At 42.0% G+C, this 19,244-nt stretch overlaps 1 protein-coding gene across 1 annotated transcript; it reads right to left on the bottom strand.

Annotated features, from left to right (window-relative positions):
• Positions 1–1,680: 1,680 nt before the first annotated feature.
• On the bottom strand, positions 1,681–19,225 carry LOC139474165 (dentin sialophosphoprotein-like). The gene is made up of 3 exons (XM_071257062.1): positions 19,161–19,225; positions 15,082–16,503; positions 1,681–8,202 (listed from the first exon to the last, which is right to left on the bottom strand). Exons 2-3 carry the CDS (start codon positions 16,318–16,320, stop codon positions 5,488–5,490), a joined length of 3,954 nt encoding a protein of 1,317 aa, XP_071113163.1. The 5' UTR covers positions 16,321–16,503; positions 19,161–19,225; the 3' UTR covers positions 1,681–5,487.
• Positions 19,226–19,244: the final 19 nt, after the last annotated feature.

A 19,244-nucleotide genomic window follows, 5' to 3' on the forward strand; every position in this document is an offset into this window, starting at 1 on the left:
TTGTTGTCGTAATATTTTGTGATGTCACGCAAGATGACGTCGCAATCATCGTTGCTGACGTCATGTGGACTGTTTGCTTCTACGACTCAGTTTTTCTCAAGAAAACAGTGACTCACAGCTTGTAAACTGAAGAGCTGTTTATTTAATTCGTGTGTGGGGCATCATCCAAATCAACTGTTTCAATCAGAGGTAAAAAATGTGAATTGAAACATGATTGACCCGCCAGAATCGAGTATTTTCCGAACTCACGGTATAATCTTGATTTAGTAGGTCCAGTTACAGCTTTGTTGGCGTAATGCAAACACTATTGGTGTCGGAATGTGTAACAACGTTACAATAGCTAATCTGTTAATCCTCAGCGGGGCTTTTGCTCCACATATACGCGAAGAACACGTATGATATGTGTTTGTGTTTCGTACTGATTTTACGACACTTGCCACAATTCGTGTTTAAAATCCAACATAACACTTCTGACACATTATCTCGCGCACTCACGTGATTACAACTGTATGTATAAAAATAATTTGATGACAATATAGACAATGATGACACAACATAACAAGTGCTGAATGGCATGAGTTTATTTGGGACTTTGAATCTTGAGACATTGCTGTCAATACATTTGGCACTTTGTTCATGAATATGTGAGTATTTTGATTTGACAAAGGAATGTGAAATACATATTAATTAAACCTACAAACATTGCTAAAACAAATACTTCTAATAAAAGTAGGAAATACTGGATATTGTGTGTCACAGACGTCTTCTGTGTTGGGTGATTGTCACTTACAATGATATATATGGTGCCTACAGTTCTAATACCGTGTTGACCCGTGAAGATCGGGGTAGAATAGTTCTTCAGCAACCCATGCTTGCCGTAAAATGCGACTATGCTTGTCGTAAAAGGCGACTAACGGGATCGGGTGGTCAGGCTCGCTGACTTGGTTCATGCATGTCATCGATCCCAAATGCGTGGATCGATGCTCATGACATCAATCACTGAATTGTCTGGTCCAGACTCGATTATTTACAGACCACCGTCATATAGACGGAAGATTGCTGAGTGCGGCGTAAAAAACCAACCAACCAACCAAATCTAATACCGTGGCTCCTCCATTATTCAGTGCATTATTCCTCCATTCTTCTATGATAAACACCCTGGATCCTATTCGCCACCATAGCTTCGTTCCGGAAGTGACGTCACCACCTCAATCACTTCTATCTTTAACTCACAGGAATTCGTTATTGGTAAGTAAATAAAGAGCATATATTTGCCTTGTGTGATTGAATGTCCGTGAATTGTGACCTGTGTGATTGGAGAGATACATAATAAAAGCTAAAACAATATCAACAACAGAGTCATTAGTGAGTGAATGCTGTTTTTGCCGCATAACCAATTTTGCAGCTAGTCGAGGCAAATACTTGTAAACAGGTGATCATTTAAACTTCAAATGAATTTCTTAAAAGTTACCGCAAAGTAATTATATCAGAACGAAATATCGGAAAGTTATTTTTTTTCGGTCAGACGGACGGTAACTGACGGTGACAATGTTAATGATGTATAACATATGTTATAGATACAACGTGGCTATGTGAGAGTGGTTGTGTGCCGCCATCAACAATATTGCAGCCATCTCACGGCGACACAGTTCACCCAATGTAGTCACGTGCGTCGTTGACGTGAAGAGCGAACGCGTAACCCTACCGACCTCTACGTGACGTAAAGTGAATTTAAGTAATATACGAATTAATGCAATATGATATATAATTAAGCACTACTATACTGCACTCGTAAAATAACAATCTATTATTTCAAAATATAATGAAGAAATAACTTCATCTGTTTCTATTTCAAAATAACAATTGAAACATTTATACAGTAAACATTAAAAAATGTAAAATACATATATATATATATAACTACCCATACGCTTCACGCATTTTCTTTAACGATGCGGTAGACGTTTGAATACATAGGTCCCTGATTTCCTTTTCGTAACAAACTAGGTCTTCTCTTACTTTGACGTTTAAAACCTTTCACTAATAACCCATCTTCGTGTTAATGTTGAAATTAAAAACTGCATCTGTTCCCGTGCGTGACGAATGATATACACTATATCACTAAAACTTGTAAGTAAATATGTTATATACCGCTACAACATGCAGATACCGTTACACGTGGAATACATGCATATATCTAGGGTTGTATGGCGGTGAAGGCACAGTTGGGTACGATTATGCATGATTTGTAATAAATATAATCCTGAGGGTAAACAATAACATTCGTCGAAGTAACATATTGAACAAACGGTACAATGTGACTGAATATTACTTGGATCAAATGCCCGGGATAAAACTGATCACCATACTTAATTTTGTTGAAGGCAGCGACTAGTGGATCGCGTGGTCAGGCGCGATGTTTTGTTTTAGCGGGTTTAGTACGGAAACCTTTTAGGGCCGTTTCTTTTTTTGTTGTTCTTGAAATAATCTTGAAATTTCAAGATAGTAAGTTGAAATTTCAAGATACATACGTTGAAATTAAAAAGAAAAAACAAATGGCCTTAAAAGAGTACCTTACTATAAAAGGCTTCCGTAGTTTATGCTGCTGTGATGTTACTGGAAGTTGCGTGAAAACAAACAGACCTGTTACAGGAAACGACAAAGTATGTGATGCGTACGTAAAATACCATATTAAGTCGTATCGGAATCAATAAGGATAGGAAAGGCCAATATCAAGCAAAACATAGTTATGTTATCCACCAAGGGGAAGCACGGAAGTGTTTCGATTAAAAACTTGGCTCATGAAACTTGAGAAGGTACTTTAGAGCCCAGGACCACAGCAGCTGCTGTATGCCTGGGAAACAGCTGTTTTGACGTAAAAGCTGAATGCGCTCACCAGTCATCTATCTTAAGTGTGTATTCGTCGTCAAATGAAAGGATGGTAATACGGGAAAAAATGTTGTCCTTAGATACACCTCTCAACTTAATTGAGGAATTTGACGGTCATTTGAAAATCATCGTGCTTATCCTTTTAGCGGTGAACTAGTGAGCGAGTTTAGTTTAGCGCCGCTTTGAACACGCATAACACATGAGTGAGTGAGTCTAACGCCACTTTGAACAGTATTTGAGTTCTATCATGGCGTGTCAGATTAATGTGAGAGGAAAGACCAAATGATGCAGGGCGTAGACGTTTACCACGCTGTACGGATATGGTACTGACAAACCAAGGATACACATATCTGGGATTCGAACCCACGTACTGCCGAATATGGAACCAATAAGCAATGCACATGGATATCGGCGACGGACACCACTGGGCCACTTCGGATCCGCGTAAGATTTAAGTTCCACATTTCTCTGTCCATTTCCCCCGGCTTCTACATTTAATTAGATGTACGTGGGGCGATAGGGAAATAAAGGAGGCCATTGAACGATATTCAAAGGCTGGCAGACTTAAAATAACACATGGCCTAGATATAATACAATTTTCGGACACGTTACCATTGAACCAAAGACGTATATACGTCTTAGACTGAACGTTTTTTCCAAAACAAGGACTTTGGGTCAGACTAGCCCCGCGATGCTATAAATAATACACTCACGCAAGTCTCGTTTTGGCATTAAACAGCGCTTTTAATAAGCACTCAATGGATACCTTTAAGGGCGGAGAAAGTCGGAGTCTGGATGTATAATGAGGGAGTAAGTATGGTTTTACGCCGCATTTTGCAATATTCCAGCAATATCACGGCGGGGAAAACCAGAAATGGGCTTCACACATGGTACCAACTTGGGGAATCGAACGCGGATCTTTGGCGCGACGAGCGAACACTTTAACCACTAGGCCAACTACCCCCGCCCCCTCTGAATGTCTAAATGCAGGCATTCATCACTACTTCGCCTTCGCTTTATAAAATATATAATCAACATTATTCAACAATGCGTCCACACTGAGACAGACCTCCCCTTAAGGATTCATACAGGAATTCATTGGAGAACAACCAGCGAGGTACATGGAAATGACGCATTATCTGCCCCAAGTGTAGCTTCGAGCCTTTAAATTATTCTATATATCCGACTGTGTCATCTTTGGAAAAAAAATAAAGAAAACGTACGAAATGTCAGCCCAACAGTGAAACTTCACTAAGTCAACCTACTGTTCGGATGACGTAATGTTATCAATTAATTGACTTTCAATTTGTGTGAGTTCATTGGAGTATGAACCTTCATAGAGTGACAAACTGTATGAACGTGACGTCATATAATGTTATTTTCAACAATGATGCAATACGACGTATCGCTTCAACTTACTAATCACTAATCAGCAGTGGGTGATATTCCCTTGATCAGATCCGTCATTCGACGTAGCTCGTTGGCTCTTTTATCAACATTAAACATTCATCATAGGTAATACCTCCTACATATCTTCAACATTTATCACATAACAAAATCCAAATTCACATACTGTACTTATAGAAAAGGGCGTGTCTGTTGTAGACTTCGATCACGTGTATGAATATCCAGTGCATCGTACTATTCCCATTAACACGACATTATCGACAACAGGTTTTCCCATCTTAGTCAGAAACGCCCTTGAAATGATATTTCAAATGAGAAAATAGATAAAGCTAGTGAAAAACTACTAATTACATGAAACTCTCATTAGATTAACGCATTCGGCACAATGCAAAACATCACACGTCGTATAACACAGTAGAATAATAGGATCTGTAATTATATAATTATATACTCATGGTAAGAAGGAAAGGAACACGTTTAAAGGGAAGGACGTGTTTGGGCGAGAATTTTATACGTACGCCAAACACAACCAGTAGAAATACTAGATACGTTTTACTCTGGTCTAACACATTGTGTGCCACTGGTTCAAGACATGCAACTGTTTTATATTCAAAACAAGCCAAACCTCTGTGTAATAGGACAGACGGTGACCAATGTCTTAGAGTGAGTAAAACCTTAGGCCAAAACATGATTGTCAGAACAAATTATACCAATTCCCTACCAACGTTGGAAATTAATTAGTATTTTCACTACTCTGCAAGAACGACTCCTTCCTGAATTTTACTAGTCTCGGACTAGTGGAATTATGTTAATTTCAAGCCTTGCTTACTGTTATATCCATGTGTGTGGTTTCACAGAGATGACTGAGAGCTGGAACACATTCCAGCGTTCAGTATGGCACCTGCATCCAATCCTGTTGTGTCACATGTGTAACTGGGAACTAGAACATTCCAGTGTTCAGTATGGCACCTGCATCCAATCCTGTTGTGTGTCACATGTGTAACTGGGAACTAGAACATTCCAGTGTTCAGTATGGCACCGTTATTCAGCTGGCACCATTGTGTTCCCTTCACGCTTGAATGAATGTTGCAAGTGATATCTTCACACGTCCAACGAACTCACAATCTTGTCCACATACGAAGAAAACTAAGCATCAGACACAGTACACACGCAGCATAACTGATTACACTATCACACATCAACATCATCGTCAGGTTCCCCGAAAACAAACGTGCCTGGCGTGACCTTGACATTCTGTGAACTATCCCTCCTTTCTCGACCGTCACTACTGGAGCCGTCAGACAGCTCAGCCAGCAGGTCATCGTCCGTGAACTTTAACCCCTCCTCTTCCTCCTCACCAGAATCACTCACGTCATCACCCATCCCGCTGATGTTGTAAGATCTTGACCGCCCCTCATCGCTGTCTGACTCTTCCTCAATTCCAGGCATCGTGTTGATGGAGTTCCTGATCGTCGCCCTGGGCTTGTCCTCGTCCTCGGACTCGCTTGAGGCGTCGCTGTGGGTGTCGTCGTCGTCATCCCCGATAGTAAACACAGGCGCCGGCACCTTCTTGGGCTGGTCGGATGAGGTAGGGGGATGTGAGATGCGCGTCTGGGGAAGAGGGCTCTCTGTTGATGAACTGGACAATTCTACTGATGTATCCAACAAGGACGGATCAAGGGAGGACAAGGAGCTTGTATCCAGATTTATTCCACCTTCTTTCTTCGGCTCAAAACCAGACACAACACTTGACTGATCCTCGTCGTCCTCTGTTTGTTTGAAAGATACGACACCATCTGGTGAATCAGTATTGCTTTTAGTGGTTTGCTGAGCGATGTTTATATCCCATTCCCCATTCTCCTCTTCATCTTCATCGTCTGATTTCTGAACGACGTTACCAAAATCATAACACCCGGAAACATTACTAGAAGCTGATGACTCGCTAACACTACCATCTTCTGAGTCATCTTCTGAATGATCTTCTTTGAAACTACTTGACGCTGGTCTAAAATCAACACTTCCGTCCTGTTTCTCCCCATCATTGAATGAGCCTGACACTAGTAGTACACTTTCGTCAGCATCAGCGTTTTCCCGGGAAGTCTGATCTAAACGAGCTGATGTGTGAAACGGTATGTCGGACTCAGTACTGGCTCTTAAGTATTCAAGATGAGTATCAGGAACATCTTCCGTTGTTCTATCTGCTCCGTCAAATTCCCGAGAAGATGTTGACTCTGGAGGAGTTGGATCTGTCAATGACGTCGTCTTCACATGGACCTCTACCCCTGCGGTGTCGTCACCATCTAATGAATCTGCGCCTTCCTCAGACATTCTGTCAGGCGTCACTAGGCTACTTCCTTCAGGTAGGCCAGAGACTTGACCAGGAGCCGTAACAGAATAACGTGAGTCGCTTGGTTCAACTGAACCTACACCATCCATCACGAAAGATTCCTTCTCAGAATCATTCTTTGGGACAGAGGTCACTGAATCTATTTCATCCTTCACAAAAGAATCCTTCTCGGAATCAGGAACACTTGGATATTGCTGTGCATCCTTGGTGTCAGATGTCACTAAATCTGTTTCCTCCTTTCCAGAAGAGTCTGCACCCGACTCATCTTCACCCCTAGGGACCCCCTCTTCAGTGTCAGAACCTTGCTTCCTTGCACTTTCAACTTGATGCAACCCCCCGTCGCTAGATCGCCCCTCTGTCACAACTACATATTCATAGACTCCATTTTGGGTATTTACTTCTTCATCCGGTTCATGTTTGTTTTCTTGGATAGTTACGACCGAAGAATCGGGAGGAATACTCACATTTTCATAGGCATGAATAACCTCCCTTCCCGCCATAGTGTGAACACCGTAACCACCCGTACCGGTCACATTCTCGTATTCAACCTGATTTTCCTTATTGTCGCTTAATCTGTTTGGTTTTTCGCCTTCATGGTCAGGTATGTTATCTGGTACTTGAGACACGCGGCCTTCCTCTTCCTCGTCAGATACTGACCGACCCCAACTTTTAGACATATTCAATAAAGCCGTCAGTTTCTCTGCCTCCAAGGTCACCTCGCCTGGCGTTTTAGCAGACAGCGATCTCCCTCTTGCGGACATGCTAGCGTCATAGGAAAGTCTTCTAGATCTCGGCTCCTCGTTCGTGAACGCTCGTCTTTCTCTAGATCGTTCAATCAAAGCAGACAGCGACATTTTTCGAGGTGGAAAATGGTTATTTAACTGAGAACCCATCGTACTCGAGTCATCGGATTGAGACGTGTTGGACTCAATCTTTACATCATGTTCTTGTTCCTGTCCTTGTTCCTGTTCAACGGTTACAACAACATCCCGAGCTCTTCTGGACGTCTGACTTTTATCGCTGTGGGACGCAGAATCTGACTCGCTGGAAGAATCGTCCCCCTTCCTGCTGTCCGCATCCCCATCGAACGTATCCATGTGACTAAAGAGATAGCTCTTCCGCTTCATCAGCTCCCTATCTTCAGCGTCCTGATCCACTGGCTGCTGCTCCAAGTCATCGAGCTCGCCAGACGTCAACCCTTCGTGGTCCTTTCTGAAAGCCACATTCACATAGTGAGGGCCGCTTTCTCTATCTATGACCAAACTCACGCTAGACGTAGCCCGAGAAGCAGTCTTGAAGAAGTCGTCAGCGTCATCTCGGACAAGCGTGAGAGTCGACGTGCCCTTCGTGGCATATTCGGGGTTGTAGAACTTGCCGAACTCTCGGCCTATAATCATCCTCACGGGGTACTTCTTCCTGTACCAGAGATACAAGCCCAGCAGGACACTCAGACAGATGAACACGGGCACACCCACCCCTGCGGCTATCTTCACCGTCCCACTGCCGTCGTCAACGTACGTCGTCACCGGCTTTGTGGTCGTCACCGGCGCTGTTGTGATCTGTAACAGCAAAAAATGCTTCCGTGAGTGACTGGAACAATGCTTGGAGTGTAAAAAATATATTTTGTCTCTGTTTTTTTTATTTTAGTGAATGGATACGACGGCGAGGCGTGATTGAAAGGGCAAACATGTCAAGGTAACCTTGGTGGACAATAATTATTTATTATTTCAGACTGTTGAAAAAAGGCCACAAATATTATATTGCTGCAAAATGTTTCAATAAAGAAATTCTGGTTTCGCAGCTGTAGCTGAACACATATCAAGTCTCCGAGGTGAAACGAGGTATTTATTAGAATCAGGTATACTTTATAGATTTGTAACCTATCAAAATAAAATTTAAATACTTCATAAGAAACAAGACTACGATTAAACTGGCCTAACCGAGTTAGCACCAGGCCATGCAATATATGAAGGACATGGACTACGCACCACGGAGTGCCCAATAAATGTACTTTAAAATCTTATTAATGCACATACAAGTCTTCTATTGTTGCCAAGAGCTGACATGCAGTAACACGCCCAAGACTCCAGCTATCAGGTGACATGCGTCAGTGACATGAAGTGGGAGGTCAGCTTTCATCTCCCAGCCTGTACAGCTCTGCATGGCTGTCGGCTGTGGCGACATAATCCTCACAATCAGTACATCTACACATATAGGGGTTGGTCTGAATTAAATGGGCGTCTACGAAGTACGAATACAATGATGATGACTAGTTTTCTTACGCCGCACTGTAAATAGTCTATATTGGGCCAGACAAACCAGTGATTCATATCACGAGCAACATCCACGCACGAGCAACGTCCACGCAATGAACCAAGTCACCAATCCGGGCCACCCATTGCATATTGTCGCATATTACGACAAGCATAGTTGGAACCTTCCACTGTGACGTATTTAGTATTGTAAGGTTGGAGGTTCGATTGACGTCATGAAATTTTCATGTTTAAAACAAGTTTCTGACTTTTAACCAATCATCAACCACAATTGTGTTCAGATCAAGAGGCCAGTTTATAAAACGTTTAATTTCACGGAATGCCCGCTTACCCGGGCATTCTGAGGGAATAACTCCTTCACGGGTTAACCCGAGAAATGTCGAACCTATATTTGTAACAGGGTGACTTCGTTAGGGGTTCATAAAGGTCAGTTAACTCCCTTGCCTCGGGAAGATGTTATACTATGGCTAATCGGCGTAAGTCCGGACTAGTACAAGTAGCCACACACACGCGCATGCACGTCGCTATACATGTACGATAATCTTGAACGCGACGAATCAGTTTACCTCACCAAAGGAGTCAGAATTCACTGACCGTGGGTTCGAATTCCGTATATCTGATTATCGTCCTTGGTCTGTGGACACCATACCCGTCCTCGGACGTTGGCTTAACCATTTTGGTGCATGTCACTCACTTTCCGCTGTCATATAACCGAATTACGTGGAAAGCGGCGTAAAACACAATTCACTCACTCAATACAAACCATTTTACAATTGTATATATGCAGATTTTAAAGCTCAACCAATCAAACCATCTAAACTCCTTTCACGCATCTATCAAACCAACACTGTGGGGAGTTGCGTCATTCAGGCGATCTCTGAGTCCAGTCGGAATGACTAGCAGTCTGAACACACTGATTACCGCCATACCGACAGCGCAGGTTGGTAGGTCCTGATTAAACAAAACGGGATATCACATCAGTTGTGTCTCTCATCGATTCCCTAACTATTTAAACCCACTCCAGTCATCTAAACATGTCGGTCTGTCAACAAGGATACAATAGCATTATAGTCAGGCACAAGAATGCCAAACATCGTACAAACGTTCATATCCATTAACAAACAATATGTTTGAAAAACAATAGGGTGCCATGTTTGCGGATTTGTTGTTAAGACGCTCTCTATTTTCAATAAACATTGAACATCAAAGGCAAAATCAATGAAGTACAATTGCCGAGTTATGGTAGATCGTCCTTGGGCTGAGTTAAGTCACGTGGTTTCAATACTGCACACGACGTAATTGAGACACGCGGATGTGGATTCTTCTATTGTGTGTTAATTTACTACACGGGTCGCGTGCATACCAATAACACTCCAGCAGAACATGAGACCGTTTCACAAATTGTCAAGATAAACAATATGTTTACACAGGAACAAGGAAAGTTTCTACAATTACTAGTATTTGGTTGGAATTTGTAGGAAGCTTTCCGCCTTGGTTAATGAGAAGGAATATATCACGATCACTTTAACAATCTCGGTTGGCTGTTTTCTTAAAGGGGGACTACGGCCGGTCAGATTGGCAGTCTTAGCAAGTTTGATTTAGATAAAGTCACATTCTGTTCGCCTGCCATGTTAACAACACGCTGCTGTAACCAATGCGAGGGGTACCATCGGCGGGGCAGGATACGCTAACTTTCTTCGCGAACACCTGGTGTCATCACTATTTCATAGTGATTCAGCAACACATGATTATAGTCGGAATTGTATAGCGGGTCTTCTTTTAGCAAAGATTCCTCATGATCTAATAATTATTATTATACAGATTAAAATAAAAAATGCCGCAAAGAGGGTTTGGGTGATCCCGGCACAGTCAGACTTGTTAGGCTCATCATCAGCTCAGGGCCCTTGCCCCCTCTACACGCAGCCCAGACAGCGAATGGGACTTCTCCCAGGAAGCGCAGCCTTGTCAAATCCACCGAGATCTTTTCGGACAATGTCAAGTATCCCCAACACTGCAGCCTTCTGCATTACCCAGATTGTCAGAAGGGCTGTATTCCTGGCAGCAAACCCGGGTTCTCCCCCAATGTCAGTTAACAGATTGGGAGGTACCAAACCGAAGGCCCCGAGAACAGTGGGGAGTCGGACAACTTGGTACTTGGGATGCAAGCGTGACATTTGCAAAGCGAGATCGGCATATTTGCCAAGTTTTTCCTGAATCTTGTCAATCAAAAGGGACAGGAAATTAAATAATATAAATGATTTCATTGCATTTATCAAAAAGGACAAGATCAGGTTTGTTGGCCTGGATACGTCTGAGGCTGTATATTCCTATTCCAAAAGATTATTTTTACACATAGATAATATTTCAGTTTCACATATGGCACTTACGTCCCCTCGTACCGTAAAGCGATCTTGGCGGCTCCGATTGTCGTAAGTCTCTATGTTAACGTATGGGAATTACGATCGTCTAAGGGCTTTGTGGAACAGGGCCGGGGGCTAGATTTATAATTGCTCCAGATCATAGTCTCCTCTTTTCAAACATTGATGGAGAGCTACGTTCTAGAGTTTAACGCCCAGTCTATGTCTCAACGTTGTAATTAGTGACATGTGTGAGTGAGTAGGTTGGGTTTAGCGCCTCTTTGAACAGTATTTCCGACTGTTTCATGGCGTGTCAACTTAATGTAGGAGGAATGCATGAAGTGATGCAGGTCTTAGACGTTATCAGCTTTGATGAAACCCACGAACATGGTATGGTGCTGACAAACCTGGAAACATATTCAGGGCGAATCAAGAATTCGAACTCAAAATCACCCATTCGGGCATCACCTAGGGAACGCAACTCTACACATCGAATTCATTTGCCTCGCCTTTGAGGGCAGGGCCAGTGACCATTGCCAAGTGTGGTACTGTGGAAGGTGGGGTAGCCTAGTGGTTAAAGCGTTCGCTAGCCACGCCGAAGACCCGAGTTCGATTCCTTACATGGGTCCAATGTGTGAAGCCCATTTCTGGTGACCCCTCGCGTGATATTGGTGGAATATTGCTAAAAGCGGCGTAAAACCACACTCACTCACCAACCCATTTCTGGTGACCCCCGGAGTAATAATGGTGGAATATTGCTAAAAGCGGCGTAAAACCTCACTCACTCACTCACCCACCCATTTCTGGTGACCCCCGGAGTGATATTGGTGGAATATTGCTAAAAGAGGCGTAAAACCACACTCACTCACTCACTCGATACTGAGGCATTGTCCCTGTGTATCTAGGGTCATTAACTGGAGGTTGACGTCCATTATAAAAAATGAGTTAGCAGAGAAAATGGATCCCGAAATACCTTAATCAAACTGGCTGTGGCTGTCATTTGAGTCGAGATTAGTCCTCCTTTAATAGCGAGATCACCGCGTGTGTACGGAAGCGGCATAACGGTAGTGCTGACATGTGAAGTGGTAATATACAGTCGCTAGGCTGGACCAAAACCGTGTACTCTACTGTAGAGGAAGCTAATTACTAGTGTTTGGTTATAACACAATACATCTCCGTGCTAGTTTCTCATAATGGACACTGTCAAGGCGACGGTCTCCACTCGTCCATATACGATGTATGCGTACAAACACTCCATTTGTTATTCCCAATTGATAATCCGGCACAATCGGACTCGACAATACCCAATAAGAGAACTATTAGTATATTAAATACATAGGCAAAAGTAGCCGTGATCTATTTTATTGATAGCTGAAACTTGGTATTAAATATGTTGGTATGGAATATATGGGTTCACGGGTTCATCGTGCGTCTAACAGTGTAAACAACGAAGGTTTTTTTACATTGTTATGATATTAGGGAAAAAAAGAAAGTCACGCCCTTTTCTTTCCATTTCAACTCCTGATACCTCTAATAGATTTTTTTATATCAGATATGTGACCATAATTTCCGTAAAGAAAACAAAAATTGCAGTGCATAATCTGAATTTTGAAAAAGAAAAATCTTTTGAAAATCTATGCATAGTCTCGCTCGTTATTCAAATTAAACAAATAAAAGGAGTGTTTAGTTTAATGAGAACTTAATAAATACTTCTGTCTCTTTGTGTGTGGTATGATATAATCTGGGAAACTGAAAATATAAATATGATTAATATATAATTCAGTGTTTTTTCCACTTCACTAAAAATGTAAAACTAAAAGAAAATATGACAAAACATATTTCAAATAAAGTTCATTTATCGATGTGGAAATTGTAAAAAGCTGAACACGACTAGATGTTTTATTAAGGAAAGGTTGGCTTCCAACCTCGCGTGTTATAACGAGGTATTGGCAGATTGTTCCGTGTGGCCGTACAGGTGTTGTTTATAAGAATCAACATCCACCGATTTCCAGTTGGCCAAATACAACCCTTTACCTGTTGGCGCCACGTCAAACTTCCCAACATACAAAAACTCCGGTAATTGGGTTGCCAACAATGCAAGGTTCAGATGCTCAACGTCAGACATAATACATGGCTTCGTGCTTGCTGTCCTCAAGAACAATGACTGGTCTATACTAAATTATTACGTTGAGAAAACGCTAAAAGGTAAAAGAGGGTCATTATAAATACTAGTACTACCCCATTTGACATAATTTAACATTTTTTAGACCCTCATACACCATAATAAACTTTTGAACTTGTACGACCTTTCTTGAATGTATTTCTTATATATATGATAATAGTTTTATAAACGATTTGCCTACGATACCCAGGGTAGAAACACGACGCCTTCAGTTGCTATTTGCTTACTTGAACTGTGAAACCCCCGAAAAAACAAACTCAGACAGTCATCCCCATCCTTCAGCCACCATCCCACCCTAAATAACTTTTAAAGAAATTCAGAATTGTACATAAACATACCAGACTATGTATATTGTATACTATTGTGTTAATATGTCGTCCTCAGAACGACCCTACAAAGTGCGTGTTGTGTGTCGTTATCAGTGAGTGTTAATGCTATTAATGTACATGACAGTTCCAGTGATTGATTGACAGGCATCAGCTGTCAGAGCCGGAACGTATTTACAAGAGAGGGGATATATAAACCATTATACCCCAGGGGAATAAACATGTCGTATTTCATATAAATCGCATTTCTGGGTGACAAAATGTTTGTCTTGAGGAGGGTTTCATATTTATTGCGTCATAGTAATGTGTGCGTATATACAATGCCACTTACGATGTCAACAAATCTTGTCATGCCTATACATGTGTATGAATATTGATATTTAGTTATGTCATACTGCATTGATTCGTAAATCTAAAACCGATATTCTAATGCAATGAGTGAGTGAGTGAGTATGGTTTTACGCCGCTTTTAGCAATATTCCAGCAATATCACGGCGGGGGACACCAGAAATGGGCTTCACACGTTGTACCCCTATCGGGAATCAAACCCGGGTCTTCGGTGTGACGAGCGAACGCTTTAACCACTAGGCTACCCGACCGCCCCCATAATGCAATGAAATAACACTTTCTGTCAGAAATACTTAAAATCTACCTCAATGTAACTGTGATTTTCAGACCATTCGTGAAACAATCACCTTGTCAGGTCAATCGATGTGATAAACATTTTGAAGAAAATACAAAGATCATATCTGTGCTCATTCACCATGGGCGGAACTGACGACAGATATGAACCACATGTTCCAGTGACCTCACATACAGTCTGTGACAAATATGAATATTACCTTGCACAGTTTATCTTCACCGACCAGCCATATGTAAACAACAACAATGACGTCGCGTATACGTGTATTACCAATCAGGTGTTACAATCATAGTGTTCACATTGTTAATAAAGAGACTATCTACCTGTTTACAAATATACATGTACATATATAAAATGTCCATACTAGCTTGGCGTGTATGCCGTAAATAGCAAAAAAAAATACTCAATATTCAATACACAAGTGTGTGTGTGTGTGTGCGTGTGTGTGTGTGTGGTGTGCGTGATTCTGTATCTGGTTTGTGCGTACGTCTGTGTGTGTGTGGTTTTTTGTGTGTGTGTGAGAGAGAGAGAGAGAGAGAGAGAGAGAGAGAGAGAGAGAGAGAGAGAGAGAGAGAGAGAGAGAGAGAGAGAGAGATTATGGAATTACGTGAACAGAAAATACAACTATATAATGTATATTTTTATTGTTTTACTTACCGGAGGGAGAATGGGGGTCCTGGTACCCCTTTGGTCCTCCTGTCCCAGCATCATGAGAGATCCCATCTGATACTGTATGTAGAAGCCTTGGTGAGCGCTGGAGTTGCTAGCAGGACCATGGTACACTATTTCAACTGCGTTTGTGAGGCTGGTGACATTTTGAGATGCCTCTCCACCCAATAACCCTAAAATCAGCCTTCTCTCGCCCCCTGTGTCTGTGATTTCTAGCGAGCTCCCACGGGGCAGGTCGAAGTATAGAAACGAAAGGTGAATGATACGACCGACGTCAGCAACGACCTGCCAACTACAGCTCTCGCCGGCGTTGATAACACTTGTCGAGTAACCCGGGTTCACTATAGTTCCACTCCACTGTGTTAGAACCACCCTGTTAGAACAATCAGGAATCACACATTGCAGAGTCGTTCTGTTCCATGCTGGGGTTTCACCGTTATCAAGAATGCATTTAACCGTATCCCCTCCTTTAATAATATATGGAGAATCACAGAAAAATGTTAAGGTTGAATTGATTTTTAAATCGGAATATTGCGTGTTCCCGTTTGGTATCGTTGGTAGTTTGCATGTGTCCAAACATAAAGGGGCGGGGTCGGACCACGTGGGTTGGCCCGACTCGCCCAACACACATACAGTCACACGAGCCCCGTCAAGCCTTAAGCCAGGGTTACAGCTATAGGAGATGACCGACCCCACAGTACTATTGCCAACAAGGGATGCATTTAAAGGAGTAACGGGATTATCGCGAGATGAGCAGCTGTCTCCTAGAATAACAGCACTGTACAGAATGTCGAAGCCAAGAAACTTCTGTCCCGGTCTTCTAATTCCGATGTTTGGAGCAGATGAAAACCACAGCCAGAGCTCGCGTTGTTGTGATTGGTAAACACCATCGCGCTCCGTGTAAACATTTGGCGTCGCGTTCTGAAAAGAGGGGTTTTCTTCATATATTAGAAGTTCCTCTTCAAACAAGGCGGCTGAGTTGGTTTCTTGTGTTGAGTAGTGTTTAATGGCTATAGTCAGGCCGCTGACGTTAACATAATTAGCAACACTAATGTGCCACTGGCATGTTACCCCGCCAGGATAGGGGTGGGGGTAGTTGGGGGAGCGGATCACCCCACGGGTGGTCGTGAGGGTGTAATTACAAGATGGAGTGACGTCAGATGTATGAACATGTACCGCGGACTGAATCAGCGCAGTCAACACGAACAGGTGACCTGCTGAGGTCATGGTGATGTCATGTATAATCAGCTGATTTGTCAGGGAAGTAGTTTCACAGGTGAAGCAGGTGATTGATTACAGGTAGCGTTGAGCTGACACCCTCGGCCGTCCAGATAGCCACCGTACGAGGGTGGTCAGTAGCTTTGAACTGGACTTCAGAGATCATTGTCACATCCACCCTTGCACGTCTACCTGGAACGAAATAAGTGAAGTGATTTGAAGAGACTGATCCGTCTATTCGTCCTGTATCATGACTGTGAAATATATGTAGTTTATGAAAACAAAACCAATCTAAAAGCAAGTCTAGCCAGCTCTATGAAATCAGCATCAGGAAGATTATTTTTAATTTTAGAAGTGAGAAATGTATTGTGTTGATTTCATAGACGATATGTTTTTCTGATCTATCTACCTATCCATCCATCCATCCATCCATAATGTATGTGAACCCAAGCTATCGACAATCGCCCGATTTCATTCGCCTTTCAAACTCTTCGAGTTTAATCTTAGTTTGTTTTCGTCATAAATATTAATTTGTAAAACCCCATTTTCAGAATAATCTGCGTATTAGTTTTACAACCTAAACGTGTATACAAGTACTTGCACGATACATACAGGGATTTGCTGGAAACACGTGGAATGAGGATATTGTCATTTAACCAACATTATATATACATAGGACGTGCTGACATAACTGATAAAATTTGATATTATGATGTCATTTGGTTAAATGACAGTTAGTCAATATTGCAGAAAACGAAATGATCTGAAACACTCATAAATACTACTACTTAACTGATATCAACCAGGACCTAAATCATAACACTTTATATAGTATCTAATAAAATACCTTCAACCAGGAAATCAAATTACAAATTGATAAGGAGTGAAAAGCCAGGCCATTTAAACACATACAGACATTAAACACGAAACGTGAACTACCTGACAATCAAAGGCTGTATGGACACGTCAGCTATGAAGGTAGAAAGTTGTATACATATTGTTAACGAACACCGTCTGAGCGACATATCGCCATGTTACATCACTGCATGGTATATTTACTCCTGCATGGGCGTAAACACGTCACCAAGCACGCAGTGATATTCATATACTGCTCAACTCTTAATTGGGATATTTTAATTGGCCATGTCGGCTCTGTTTATGACTGGTTGCTTGGGGTGACGTCACGGATATTTTGATTTGCCGTGGAGTAAATTTCAGCTTCCAATTATGTTAATGATACATTTCTATCGGTTAGGGTCCCCTGTTTCGTAACAGAATGAAATAATTAAGTCGCTCTGTTATGAAATGAGTGGCATATTTTGTGTGGAAGGATTTGCCTCGACTGCTGAGCGAGTATTGATTGACACATTCTTCTACGAGGGGTATACTGTACACGGGTTGACGTACGTCCCCTGAGATCGTTCAACGGTAATCATCAGTAACTGTTATTGCAGGGGAATTAGTGACCTGCTTCGAATGGTGGAGCGTAAGCTAATGAAATCAATATAACCCAAGATTTATATGTAATGATGATTTTATTCAGTGGCATCAAGGTCTCTCTCTCTCTCTCTCTCTCTCTCTCTCTCTCTCTCTCTCTCTCTCTCTCTCTCTCTCTCCTCCCCTCTTTCTTTCCCTTTTCCCTCTCCTCTCTTTCTCCTTCCTTCCCTTTCTCTACCTTTCTCTTTCGTTCCCTTTCTTCCTCTCCGCTCTTTCTCTCTCTCTCTCTCTCTCTCCTTTCCCCTATCTCCTCCCCTCTCTTTCTCTTTCTTTCCCTTTCTCCCTCTCCTCTCTTTCTCTCTCCTTTGTTCCCCTTTCTCCTCCCCTCTCCTTCATCTTTCTTTCTTTCCCTTTCCCCACCCCCTCTCAATCACAGTGTAATCATAACGGTTGGAATATGCACGTTAGACTGTAACATTTTCAACAATGGTCACTGCGATATAATGCCACAGGGATCGTGATAATGCTTCAATGTTATCGGGGGTTTAGTACACAAACGAGCGTATGTTGGAGTATGGGTGAAGATAAACAGCAGCTAAAAGACTGTAGCAGTAAGTCACGACACTGCGTGGGACAATGTACTCTGATTATGCATGTATCGGTAATACCTGTGATATATATTGATCCCATGCGTTGCAGCAGGGAATGTAGGTGCCGAATGCGTAATCAATAAGCGTTTTACTCCCAAGCCTTAATCAAATGTCATTGGTATTTTTGTTCTCGGTGTCCATATATCGCTGACGTTGACAGAAGACAAAAGTAACGAGCGATATAACAGATGATTATATGTGAACTATTCCCGATAGGCGGGCCCTGTTTACATGTGTCTCAGTGTCAACTCCTACAGAGACAAAGGTTACTCATAGTTCATGAGTACTGCTTTCAAAAACATGTACACAAATATGAACATGAATTCTATATTCTGTGCATATTAAAAAATCGTGGCTTGATTATATATGAATGCGTTTAACTAAGTAAACAAGTCTTTTGGAAATACTCGGTCATGATATATAATGTGTTGTTAAATATTTATTTGCACCTTCGCGACCAGGGGTAAAAATAGATATCGACCAGCAATTGATTTACTTACAAGGTATATGCCTACCCGCCATTTTAAATCACAAGAATTTACACATTTTATGAAGCAAAGCCTATGGACATAATCCGATTCAAGTTTGACCATCGTGAACATGTACTAAATAAAAGGGGGCGTTTCCTGGGCACTTGACTCTTTCATCATTACCGTTTTGATATTTGAAATGATTGATTTTACATAGAAAATGACACTTGCTTCTGTCACGGATGCTCTAATCAGTAAGGATGAAAATATCAACGTCAAATCCCGTACTCACTTTTGATGTGCTCCGGTTGTCCAGGTGAGGAGCATCGCTTCAAGTCACTCAGTGGAGGGGGTGTTTCCCCAGTGGTCACGTGGG

Source organism: Haliotis cracherodii, unplaced genomic scaffold, assembly GCF_022045235.1.
Source record: "Haliotis cracherodii isolate W230 unplaced genomic scaffold, xgHalCrac1.p SCAF_3, whole genome shotgun sequence".
Classification (NCBI taxonomy): Eukaryota; Metazoa; Mollusca; class Gastropoda; order Lepetellida; family Haliotidae; genus Haliotis; species Haliotis cracherodii.